This window comes from Melopsittacus undulatus, chromosome 2, assembly GCF_012275295.1.
Source record: "Melopsittacus undulatus isolate bMelUnd1 chromosome 2, bMelUnd1.mat.Z, whole genome shotgun sequence".
Lineage (NCBI taxonomy): Eukaryota > Metazoa > Chordata > Aves > Psittaciformes > Psittaculidae > Melopsittacus > Melopsittacus undulatus.
Genome location: NC_047528.1, coordinates 9,825,302 through 9,839,037, shown reverse-complemented (window position 1 = coordinate 9,839,037; position 13,736 = coordinate 9,825,302). Strand labels below are relative to the sequence as shown.

Genomic DNA, 13,736 nt, shown 5'->3' with positions numbered 1-13,736 from the left:
ACCCGTAAATGCTGAGGGTATGGACTGCTCTTGGGGTTTTAGTGGGAGCAGAGTCCAGGACCTCAGTGGAGCAAATCTGGGAAGCCAGAATCAAAAGCCATCAGAAGTGCTGGCTTCTTGTCCTTCCCTTGGTCTTGAGAAGGTCTTGTCTAAGCTAGGAATACTAATACTTGTAGGACATCAGGCAAATATTCTCTACTTTGAGTTTTCCATGGAGCCAAGAAAAATACTGCACGTTTTAGCTTTGTGTTATTAAACTATAAGGCATCCCATTCAAACTACTTATAAGAAACATAATCTAGGGGAAAAAAAGGAAACAAAGTACTCACATTTATTCCAATTGTTTCTAACACATGTCACATTCGAATTTACTTTAAAATCCTTTTCTGGTTCCAATGAAATGAGCAAATGAGGGAGAATCTTCAGGCTGCAAAGAACATGGGATGAAAGCCCTCTTGTAACAAAGCCTTGGGCCTCTGGGGTGGAGTAGGGACAACATAGAACTAAATACATCAGTAGCACAACAAATTCTTTCAAATAACACTGGTTTTGGTTGAAAGGTTTCAGTTCAATCCATGCAATTTCTTTTTTTTTTTCATAGGAAAAATGAAGAATGATGGCATGAGCTGTTCAACAGGCAAGTGTATCTTTTGGAGCAATAGCTGGAGAACGAGACGGAGCATAAAATTCCAGGATCTGTATACTTTTCCCCAAAGAAATGGTGCTTGAGGCCTTCTAATTCCTTGCATGTAATGAATTTGAAAGATGGTCTCTATATACGGGACACTGTCACGCTGGGTTTTGGTTTTGTTTTTAATTACTCTCCACACAAACAAAACTGGGAAAAAAAATCTCCATATGCAGAATGTGCTTTAATACAGATGACTTGAATGCCATAAAAATATATGATATACAGCAGAAAGGCCTATTAGAGCCATTGTATTCACTTTTTGCTTTTCCAGCTGAAAACTGAGCGTTGTAACCAGTGGCCTAAGTGTATCCAGAACAATTACCGCAGTAACTTTTTTATAGCTCATGTATGCTAATTATATGATATACACTTAAATACTAAATATCTGCTTGAAATTTAGCAGCAGAACAGGCTTTCATGGTGTTGCAATGACACCCAATTTAAGATTAGTGCCACTTCAAGGCAAAGGGGGAAAAAAGCCCATAAAATCTTTTGATGCACTATATTTAATGATGTAATGTTGCTTGATATTCCTATTCCTGCTGTGCTATTGTCTAAAACACTAGACTAAAACTATGTAACCCTTGCAGGAATCTAGCCTGAAGAACACAATATTTGTGTTGATTCCAATGACAGCAATTAAAGCGTGACAAAAAGGCTGCAGTTTGTTAAAGCCTGAATTAGGGTTTGCTATTTGAAAAGCATTGGGATCACCAGTGCTTACACTCTTAAACTGTTATATTTACAGTAAATACATGCAAACAAGTGGTTTGCCATGAGGTTTTTCTGCTAAGGACAAAACTTCACTGTTCGTTAGTTTGCAATTAAAAAACACAGCTGGCATCAACAGACCTCACTTATCACTGCTTATAATATCAGTTGTTATGCTTTTATCTGGTTTTATCACATGACTGTAGGTAAAAGGAAACCTCAGTAAGTTGACAGACGAGTAAAATCAGTTGGTTTGTATTTCAGACATGAAATATGATTTTAAAAGTGCTATTACTGTCAACAACTCTTCTTTGTTCTCCTAAAGAATGATTCTTCATATAGAAGTTTCAAGGCTTTATTCTGCAGCCATTGAATTATTTGGAGTTTTGCCCGCTTAATGACATGAGATTAACTTGTTCTGTGAGAAGACACCAACAATATTCCATAGGATGTTCCCAACTATCCTCAAGGACTAAAGCCATCAGGGTGAGCACAGAAATCTCTACAGCTAATGAATATGACAATTCTACCTGTGACCAGGTCTGGTGGACCACACAGCGGGTCATATCCTTTGTGGTTTCCACCTCTAACTCCAGATGTTAAATTCAGAGTAGACACTTGTTGACAAGGCATTTAGTGCAGTTCTTACTCCAAAGTAGAATTATGCCACAAAAATATTTATAAAAACAGAGTTTGAAAAAATGGTTTTAGTCAGTTTGTTTCTCACTACAGCTGGAGGTGTTACTAACAAGATGATGAACAGGAATCAGTTAAGTGTTCTATAACCAGCATCCACAGCAGTCCCATTGTATGCTCATTATAACTTGAGTCAAAATATTGGTTATTATCATTATTATAGATCAGGTGTGCAGGATCCAGTTAAAATAGCAGAGTGTCAATAGATGGCTGAAAGTAGGCTTCCACGTTTTCCATTAAATTTGCAAATACCTTTAAATGCAAGAAATTCGTCAGATGACCACAATTTTGTTACATATGCATTAAGAATTATATACAATCTTCCACAGCTGTTTATTCATTGGAAAATGCCCAGGCTTGTGCAGTTCTTTAAAAATACAATTGGGAAATAATAGTAATAATTTTTATCTAAATGTGTTCTTAAATTTTGGGTCTTTTTTAATCAGGGCTCTGTTGTAAGAACAATTCTAGAATAGATTTATTTCTTATAATAAACAAAAAATACAACACTTTTTTAATCAAGTTAACTTTACATGCTTGAAAATGCTCCAGATTTTCTGGATACAGGCTTTGTCCCAAGGCCTTAGATTTATGTGTCTTTCTTCCTTCTCCATCTTAAAGTGTCTGTATTTGATATGCTGGTATAAATATTTTTATGTAATGGAAATAATAATTATTTCCTCAAAGATACATAAATCTACACAGAGCTGATATGTTGTTCCTGAATATACTTTCAACTCATAACCATATTATCTATTAATATGTAGGTTACATATTAATGTTGCTACTTTTAGCTACTATATTTTTACTATCTACCACCAGCTTAAATTTGTCTCATCTCTTTCTTATTCCTATTCACACAGTTTTCAGTTTTCATCGAGCTAATGCTCTGTAAGTCCTAGGGTACTGAACTTCAGAGTTTATCAGAAATTATCTGAAAAGCAAGAAAGAAGCTTAGAAGAATTATCACATTTGTTACTTTGCTGTACTTTACACAGACCTTTGGAAGCAAATAGAACATTAAAAATACTGTGGTTCTTATTTTTTCTGTAAGTGTAGCAACATAAGGGTGATGTTTCATACATCTTTTTGGCTTCAGGAGCAGTATATTGGCTAACAAATTAACACTACTACAGAAATACATTCCATAATAGCCAGATCAGGAAACCTAAACTGGAATGTAATATTGACCTGAATTTCTTCATTTCCTATTTTACTACTTGACATGGATTTACCAGAATCCCATCTCCTTTCCTGTGAACAGCACTAGTAAGAATAATGTGCATTTCAGGTATTCTAAAATACCTTCACTGACTGTGTATTTACACACAGATCCTTAATCTGATTTAGAGATAATACAAACCACACTGTGTAAATTACTATGATGTTGTGGAGTACGGCTCAGATTGGAATCTGCTCTATACGTTTACTATTACAGTGTGTTACCAGAAAAAGAAGAATTTACTTTGAATTTAAACTGAGTTTGAAAAGAAAATGGGAAATCATTGCTGTAGTTTAAGCCCATCCAGCAACTAAGCGCTGACTTTCTCTCAGCCCTGCCCCAGTGGGATGGGGAAGAGAATATGCCTGTTTCAGATCCAGATTAACCATTTCCTAGAACTCCATGGATTAGAGTGGGAATTTAGAAAATACATTATGTGCAAACACTTACACTGGAGACATTCCCAATTAGGCAAGGTAAATCCCTGTCTAGCTATCCAAAGTGAGATGTTTGAACTAGTAATCAAAGCTCCTTCTAAAGCCAACGAAAGGAGAACAGCACCTCCACAGAGCAATTAATTTCATCCCTGGATGTGTGTTTATCATCACAGATGAAAGGAAACATATGCCCATTCTAAGGAACCTTGAAGGTTATCTTAGGTTAGACACCAACCATGAATTTTATTCAAGATCAGATGTAGACGTGTAAAGTGAGCATCTATCTCATCTACCATTATAGTCAAAAGGCCTTCTTTTTTTTGGTTTAGCATAATTGCAGATGATCTAGGATATCCTGCCTGCTGACTAGTTGCTACTCCAGATAACTACAGGCCATATGCCATAATTTCTAGCCAGTTGCAAATGTGTAAAGTGTGCATCAAATGACATTGGATGTATACATTGAGGTAAATAAATGGAGCACAATGAAAATTCAATCCTCTCAAAAGGAAGAATATTGTGTAAAGTAAATATGTAAGAAATCAACCATTTGTATTATATTATCTACCATAAAATCAACCACAAAAGATGAATGTAAATACACTGTATTGCCAATTTCAATGTATGTAAGTACGAAAAACCTGTGAGAAAAGGATCTAATGCTAATTGCTTTTACACAAATATTCTCTCCAATTTGTAAATTTGATTCAGAGATACTGCTACTACCACCAGTACATGCACAGAAATGCAATGTTTGGCTTATGTGTGGAGAAGAGACTGTATCTATCTGCTTCATCCTCTTTGTTTAGATACAGGAGGGTGGAAAATATTACTCCATAGCCTTGATGAGCTGCTGTGCCATAGACAAGTATCTGATGTTGTATAAAGAATGTAAAGTCCCACTGAAGTAAAAAAATGACTCATTCATACGTCTGGGAGTAGGATTCATCTCCCAGAAGTCAAACAGCTTGTGTTCACCTGCTCCTTTAATTCTGAAGTACATTTTAAATTGATATCGTATACAAATCATGAGTTCAGAGCAATGCGCTTTATCAAGAAGGCAGTATTCCAACCGCAAAGTGCCATCCAAATGGAAAGCCCCCAAAAGTTACCGAGAATTAATGGAACATAACAACTATATTCTTGGGTTTCTCCATGACAAACTCTTGCATTGACTATTACAAGTTTACAAAGTTTCAGTTTTCACATGGTCATTGTTGTTTAAAGCAGGAGAAGGTTTGCTCTTCTGACCATCAGTTCCTCCTTTGGATGTGTCCTGGAAGAAAAGCCTTGGCATCCACAGTGACATTAAAATTCTTTTGTATTCATTCCGAAAATTCTGGTTAAGTAGTCCGTATATTATTGCATTAAGGCAACTGTTAAAATAGGCCATGAAGTAGCTTATAATGAATAACCATTCAGGAACTTTGGGTGCCATTTCCATAGGATCAATGGCTACAGCCAGTCCAATGAAGTTTAGAGGTGCCCAGCAAAAGGCAAAAATCACAAAAACCACAAACATGGTAAGAAAGTTTCTGAAGTCACTCGGCTTTAGTCTTGGCTTTGTTTCTGACTTGACTCGTCTTCTAACTTGAAGCACTAAAACCCAGATTCGAAGGTAGCAGAAGCTCACAATGGTGATAGGTACAATGAAGTGTATTACCACAACAGCTATGGTATAGTAGGAGCTTGCAGTCTGAACAAATGTGCATGAATAGATGCGTGGGTCATACTTTAAAGAGCCAAGAAAAAAATTTGGCACAGTTGCAATTATTGTTAATACCCAGATTAAGGAGACGTACAGCATCGTGTTCCAACAGCTGTACACTTTGTCATAGGCAAAACTATGACATATATAGCAATATCGGTTTATTGCAATCGCAGTGATGTTGAAAATAGAGCCTATTACACTCAGTCCCATCACAAAGCCACTCACTTTACAGTGAATTTCACCCAACGTCCATCCATTGTGGAAAATAGCAAAGAGCACCAGTGGGTATGGATACAGGGCCACCACCAGATCAGCCAAAGCTAGGCTCACCACAAATGCATTACCTGGGGGAGAGAAAAATGCAGAGATGTAAGTCTGAAAGCAAGCATAGTTGTGAATGAGAAGAAAATGTGATATTTTATTTCAGGTAGCTGCAATGCTAAATTATTGATGATGTCAGCAAGCAACAGGTATATAAAACTGATAGGTCTCTATGGAAAGTAATTTTATAGTTCAGCTTAGAGCACCCCATAAATGTCTGCAGCAACATGATGTTTCAAATCTGTCAGTGACTTAATTATAGCCTTCCTTTCTATTTTAATCTTTAATAAACATAACCATCAGCAAGCCATTGTATTGGCACGTGTTGATAGGCTTCAGTGTAGCTAACTCCACAGCTGGATTGAATAATGGGGAAAAGAAAACAAGTCTAAATTGTACCAGGTGGGCAAGCCATTATGCCTTTATAATCTGTAATGCTAACTGGCTTGACAAGGGAAGGATATACACAGATTAGGACTATAGGGATTGCAAGGATGTGTTGTTTTATGTATATTCTAAATTGCTACACAATAGTCTATATTATAGATATTTTCTGTGTGAATGGCCTACACGTATTGCAGTTATTTTCCCACTGGATTGACTAAAGAAGGGTGAATTGCCTTCACCACCCTCTGTAGAAAGGTGTATTTAATTATACAAAGGAAAAATGCATTCATGCAAAAGGAAGTATTTGAATACATGGAAGGAGCCTTTAGGTCCTTTGCAGCTGACAGCATTTAAAGAAACTTTAGTGGTATGGTGGAGACTTATCGTCTCTCTTTAAACAGTGTCCTTTTTATCAGTTTGCAGTTTCTGGGTATTGTACCTATGGATACTTTAATAAAATAGTAGGATTGTCAACTGTACTCCTGAAATATCAAATGTGAAATCATGCTTTAGGAACTTCCCAAGAAACAGAAAATAGAGGTACAAACTTTAGATTCTTAGCATTTAGTTAGCATAAAACACACTTCTGGTTTGTTTATTCATTTATTTTTTTTTGCTTGAAATCATTCACAGCATCAATAGATGTGCAAAATACCCAAGTAGCATTTAAAGTCATGTGTGGAACATCATTATTTTCTGAAAAGAGCAGTTAGATCCTCAGTTCTACAAATCTTGAGCTTTCCAATCCTCATCTAGGAAAGCAGTTCCCATTTAAGTACAAATATAGTGCTGTGGATAAAGACATCATTATCTGGGAGCCATAAAACAAACAACCATGTATGATTTAACTCCTCAAAAGAATGACCCAAGTTCCCTCTTGCTCTGCATCTGTAGCTTGGTTAACCTGAATTAAAGAATGGGGAGCTCACCTTCTCCCATTCACTTAAGGGTAAGATCATGATCATCAGTGTTTGCACAACAGCTAGTGAATGTCAGGAACCTCACCAGGAAGTGTGATTATCTATCTGTAGGTACAGAAACATGTCTTATCTCAAGAGCCGTGTATAATTTACTTTAGACAGTTCCTTGTTATATATTTAGCAGCCAGTCTCACTCTTGTAATACTTTAAAGGTCACACAAATATTTCTATAGCTACAGTTTACAGATACAGTACTGAATGTAAGGCAATTCCATGTTATTTGTCTCAGAAGCAAGATGTAAACCAATAGTACTATGCTGGGTTTTGTGCCCTCCCAGGCCCACAGTCACTCCCTGCTTTAGGGTTGAAGGGGTCTATTTGAGTATGTTGTTAGAGCTACACAAAGAGATATTTCCTTCTGGCTTCATATGCCCTGTACTGAATACAGTTCAGGAATGTCACGATGTTGTGAAAAAAGTAAATGTAATTTTCAGACGCAAAACCATGTATTTTCTACTCAGGATTTTTAAAGCATTAGAAAAGTGTCTCCAGTCTGGGACTTTGCCCTACAAGACAGAGGTAAACTTTGGTTAAACCTAATCTAGAGCAAAGCAAATATCTACTAGTTTAATGATCTGTGAGGAAAGATTGAACAAATTAGGAAGACGATTGAGGGGAACATTCAGCTTTTTCAATCATATTTGGAAATTTACTGTAAATGCATTTGGCAAAAGGATTTCAAAATTTTGAGTGTAATTTAGTACTTCTTGAAAATTCCAGCTGCAGTGAATACAGACAGTTAGCAATGAACTTGTCAAAATCATAAAATACCATTTTGCAACAGAAGAAGAATGGTGCAATATCTATAAAGGCCTCAAGTGATTTGTAACTTTTATAGCTTTTTCCAGGGTTGCATGTTCATATTGTGCACTGCAAAGTAAGGTCAAATGTTTTTTCCTTTCTACATGGCTGACTGCAGAATGAAGTTTAATATTATATTACTGCAATGAATAATCTACAAAAGTAGAGAAAAACTTTTCTAATTCGTATAAAAAAAACATAAATACCATTTTAAGAAATAAAAGGTCTTTGATGTCTTTTAAGTGCTTGGAGAAAGGGAGTGTCCCTAGACACACCTGCGACACGGCATTTGGAGTGGCTATAATTACATCCATAAGATAACCAAAGAGGTAATTTTTCATTGTTTGTGACAAAGTAGAAACTACAGAACACTCATCTAGTCGGAATTATCATCATTATTTCTATAATTTACCTGATGGAATTTGTTCCTTGATTTTGGTTTCATCAGACCGAGATTATATTCATTTATAGGAAACAAATTTTCTTACTGTAATGAAAAGACTCCTTAACTACAAGTAGTAGCTACTTAAAGCAAGATGTCTAGCCAGGAACTCAAAAGGATGCCCAATTACACTGTTTTAAACATTGATAGTTGAATGCTTGAAAGAGAAAGTCCTGATATTGACTTTGGATGCAACAGAACTAGACCATTATTTCATGAAGTATTCTTGCACATCGGTTTGGTTACCCCAGTTAATAGAAAAAAGGGAACTTTCACACATCTTACATTTCATGTAATTTTGATATGACTTAATATTGTACAATTTTAATCACAGAACAATCTTTTTGGTATGTTCAGGACTTTTAAGGGCTAAGCATCTGCCTTCCAAAAAGACAATTGACTTCAAATATCTCTTCCAAACCCAGAATTAATTGCAACCACCAACCATTTTTAAAGGTTTTTCTTTTTTCTTAGGTTTCAAACTGGCTAAAATGATTAATTATATATAATGGTGTTTTATTTTTTATTAGGTGGTGTTTTGGTTAGTACACATTAGTTTAACAAGTTATTATACACTGCATATAGGCATCACTCTCTTAGCTCTATTTCCTCCTGGCTAAAGTCATGTTTGTCCTTGTGTACTCTTCTGCATACATTACTCTTGCTTTCTTTAGCATACAAAGGCCCAGCTTCAAGACAGGAAAATTATTTCTACTCAGCCTGTTTTGCAGACTGTTGCATTTTTATCTGCCCCCTCCTCTGGTATAATGTGTTGGTAGATATTTCCAAATAGCAAGGACTGATGACTCAGAATAGTTATTTTATGCTTCCATTTCCATATCCTAACCTCAAGGGAAACCATAAGGAGTTACGCTTGCAGATTTCTTAGTTCATTATGTCTTCAGTTGGAATATAAATGGTAAAGCTCTTTCTTTAGGCTTAAGGCTTAAAAATCCTCTAAAAATCAGTACTGTTTATGATTAAATAGCCTTTTATACTGACCCAGAATTATAAGAACTAGAGTTTTCTATGATATCATTTCGACAACTACCTGTAGATACCTGTATGAAAGGAAGAGGAGCAAGGTCTTGACTTTAATGAAGTAAGTGCCTTGAGAGTCTGTCAAATGAAGACAATAATTCCTCAGCACAGTTCACAGTAATAGACATCCTCAAGACGTGAGACTGACAGACTGCCCGTACACACTAGGCATTTCTCTAGTGCTAGCTCACACTTCAATCCTCTGCCAGACTCCTGTAGACCCTGTACTCATAAGGAATTTAAAAGATTGTTCTGGAAGGCTACCAATAGCTTTCGTATTGTGTTTGATGTATAAAGACAAAATCTGGGCTTAGCTTTAGACAGCCTTATTGTCAAAGACACAAGATATCTTTTCAGGGATGCATGATATCATCCATTCTGTAAGGTGCTTTCATGTAAATACTAAACATACAAAATACTTTTATTTCTCTAGTTTTCCAAATGTTTACAAAATACACAAGGAGGGTCTAATCTTTTAGTTCTTTCCTGCAAATTATTAAAAGAAGGAAAACAAAGGTTTACAGTCTCAATCATAATTCCAGATTTCTGTGAGTGATATGCCACTTGCATCCAAAATGTTCCCTCAGGTGTGACATCACTTCTTTCTAATATAGATAATCTTGATCCTGACACTAGGCCTGGTATGGAAGTTGCTGGCACCAGGCAGGCAGGGAGAACTAAGGACTGGTCAGGTTCTTGTTTCTCTTTCTAGAGTAGGTCAGTGAATATGGCACAAATGGCATGCGGGAAGATGTTAGCTGCTCCTAGGGAAAGGCTGATGCTTTGTACTTCCTCAATACTAATTTTTGACTCAGTTTTAACTTCTTTGTTAAGTACTTTTTATGGTATTTACGCTCTTGTGCTTCTTGATTTTTTGCTTAAATAGGCAACTTTTAAAATTCTTTAAAATCACCTGGATCAACTCTTTCCCCTCACAATCCATCAGAAAAACTAAAACCTGCTAGCTCATTTCAGATGAAACTCCATTCATTTCAGCAGGAATGAAGCCATCAGAAATAGACACCAGCAGCAGGTGGAGCAGAGAATTGAGTCTTTCACACGCTGACATTTGAATTCCCTGTGATACAAGCCAAGACCTAGGGTAATCTGGTTTACCGAGACACGATAATCTACTATAATGTTCAACAATGTGTTACTAACAGAAGGTTTAACATAACGCTTCAAACAAGTGCCAGATGGGTTTGTGTTTTCTTTGAATATGACAATTTGAAAGTGGTGATATGATTTTTTGTAGTTATGTTTCATGATTTCAGATATTAGTAGGATATACTGCAGACGCTGATGTAATGGAAAGAGACAGGCAATATGTTTTCACTACAACTGCAGTATTTTAGATACTCTAGTAAAAAAATATAACAGACAATGAGCCAAGGCTGGTCTTCAATCTGCTGAATGTTTAAGTAATTTCTTTCTAGGAAATGTATATTCTGTGAAACTCTTTAAATATTGGTGAGTGTAATTACCCTATGGTATGTATAAGGAAAATTCTCTATCATCACTGAGAGTAGAATCATAGAATCATTTATGTTAGAAAGGACCTTCAAGATCGAGTACAACCATTAACCTAACACTGCCAAACCCATCCCTAAACTGTGCCCCTAAGCACTACATCTACACATGTTTTAAATACCTCCAGGAACAGTGATTTCTCCACTTCCCTGGGCAGCCTGTTCCAATGCCTGAGCACCCTTTCAGGGAAGATAATTTTCCTAACTTCCAATCTAAAGATCCCCTGTTGCATTTCCCCTTGTCCAATCACATCATACTTAGGAGAATAGACCAGCACTCACCTCACTACAATGCCCTTTCAGGTAGCAGTACATAGTGATAGGGTCTCCCCTGAGCCTCCTTTTCTCCAGTCTAAACAACCACAGTTCTCTCAAACAGATCTGGTTTCCTCAGTCTCCAGATCTCTCTGCAGAGTCTTCCTACCCTCCCACCCAACTTGGTGTCATCTGCAAACTTACTGAGTGAGGGTGCACTTGATCCCCTCTTTCAGATCATTGATAAAGATATTAAATGAAAATGGCTCCAGTACTGAGCTTTTGGGAACACCACTTGTGACCAGCCATCAGCTAGATTTAACTCCATTCACCACCACAGTGAATGGGTGAAGCCATCCAGCCAGTTTTATACCCAGTGAAGAGTGCACATATCTAAGCCATGAGCAGCCAGTTTCTCACGGAGAATGCTGTCAGAAACAGTGTCAAAGGCTTTAGTAAAGTCTGGGTAAACAGTATCCACAGCCTTTTCCTCATCCACTAAGTGGGTCACCTTGTTGTATAAGGTGATTGCATTAGTCAAGCAGCACCTGGCTTTCATAAACCCATGCTGACTAGACTTGATCACCTGATTGTCCTGTATGGGCCAAGTAATGGCACTCAAGACTATCTGCTCCATAACCTTCTCCAGCACTGAGGTCAGAATGACATGCCTGTAGCTCCCCAGATACTCTTTCCAGTCCTTCCTGTAGATGGGCATCACACTAGCCAACCTCCAGTCAACTGGGACCTCCCTGGTTAGCCAGGACTGATGATCAGTGATGGAAAGTGGTTTGGTGAGCACTTCTCCCTCAGCACCCTTGTCCCATCTGGTCCCATAGTTTTATCTGTGTTTAAGTGATGTAGGAAGTCACTGACCATTTCCCTTTGGACTATGAAAGCTTCATTCCACTCCCAGAATCCTTGGATTCTACCTTCCAACTCAGGGACTGGGTACTTGGACAACAACTGGTCTTACTATTACAGACTGAGGCAAAGAAGGCATTAAGTACCCCACCCTTTTCCTTATTCTTTCTTACTATGTTTTCCCTGCATCCAATAAAGGATGGTGATTCTTCTTGGTCCTCCTTTTGTTGCTAATGTATTTATAGAAACTTTTTTTATTGTCTTTTACAGCAGTAGCCAGATTAATTTCTAGTTGGTCCTTGGCCCTTGTACTTTTCTCTCTGCATATCCTAAAGGCATCCTTGTAGTCCTCCCGAGTGGCCTGCTGTTTCTTCCAAAGGGCCTTTTTCTTTCGTGCTCCAGACAAATTTCTCTGTTCAGCCAGGCCTGTTTTCTTCCCCACTGGCTTGTTTTTTAGCTCATGGGAACAGCCTGCTCCCACACCTTCAAGAGTTCCTTCTTGAAGTAAGCCCAGCCTTCCTGGAATCCTTTACTCATCAGGACTGTTCTATATGCAGAGCAGAAGGGCAGTATCTACAGTTGCAGTTATCCTTGTATTGTGCAGCTTTGGGAGAGCTTTCTGTTCAGAAATAATCTAGACCTAGATACCGTGAAAGTTAGATTCCAATGTTTTCACAGAACAGTCTGGAATCCAGGCTAAATATAGGTTAAAACTTAGTCATCCACCTTCTGGATGAAAGCATTATGCTTTTATGTAGAAGATGAGAATAAGAAGAGGACCTGTTAGTTTTGAGATGAAACAAAGCAAACACCCCACTGTGGGGTAGCTTATTGGAATATGCTGTGTACGCCCCTTTTTCAAGCTGTGCTACAACACAAAGAATGCAGGATTCACACAAATAGAAGCTCAACATGCAAAAAGTAGCTTGAGGTTGTGGCTTAGTGGCTTGCAGACTGCTAAGACTGAGACTGAGCGGGTGCTGAATTGGTTGCTGGAGCTGAAATTTAGGCTTATAAGTCATAGCTCACAGGTGTCAACATTGTCTTGCTGAAAAGAGGAACCTAAGATGCGCTTATTATGATTATTATGTTTTTGAGATCATGCTTGGCAGCTAGGTATGAATATAACCCTGTAAACAAAGCCTCTGGTTTTAGTATGCTCTCAGGCTTCTCTGGCTAAATATGGGAGCTTTGGTGCTCGCTGTGCGTTTGCTGCCATGAGTTTTATGCTAGCCTGAAGGAGCAAAAAAGTAGTTTTAGCCGTCCTGTTAAAAACTTGGCAAAGGCTTGAGGTTTGTAACCCCTTGGTCTACGACTGCTCTCCTGTGGCTACTTCTGGTGCGAGTACGGACAGTGGTGACTCTCTATTGCCACCTAGTGCTCCAGCCACAACTGAGACAATACATCACACCAACTCGTAAGGCGGAAGGCAAAAGCAAGTGGTTGGTTCTTCCAGAGCAAAAGCCTGATCACTAATCGGATAGTACGTTTATGGGGTTCTAAATACTTTTCTAGGCTTCTGATAGGTTCTGAGAGTAAAGGAACTTTCCCGGTACTGGGTGTTTTCAGAGAGAAAAGAGGAAGCAGAAGAGACGAGACAGGCTCTTCTAGAGGATTCACCACCACCTAGTGATTTGGACACTTTCAG

At 37.8% G+C, this 13,736-nt stretch overlaps 1 protein-coding gene across 2 annotated transcripts in view; it reads right to left on the bottom strand.

Annotated features, from left to right (window-relative positions):
- Window positions 1–299: 299 nt before the first annotated feature.
- The window catches only part of MTNR1B (melatonin receptor 1B), a 32,654-nt gene continuing 19,217 nt past the window's right edge, over window positions 300–13,736 (bottom strand). The window contains exon 2 of one of the 2 annotated variants that reach the window (XM_005149701.4): window positions 300–5,812. In XM_005149701.4, the coding sequence (XP_005149758.2) occupies window positions 4,944–5,812 (869 nt within the window). In that variant the 3' untranslated portion in view covers window positions 300–4,943. The remainder of the gene's footprint in view (window positions 5,813–13,736) is intronic. The other variant, XR_004080672.2, reaches the window with a different exon arrangement.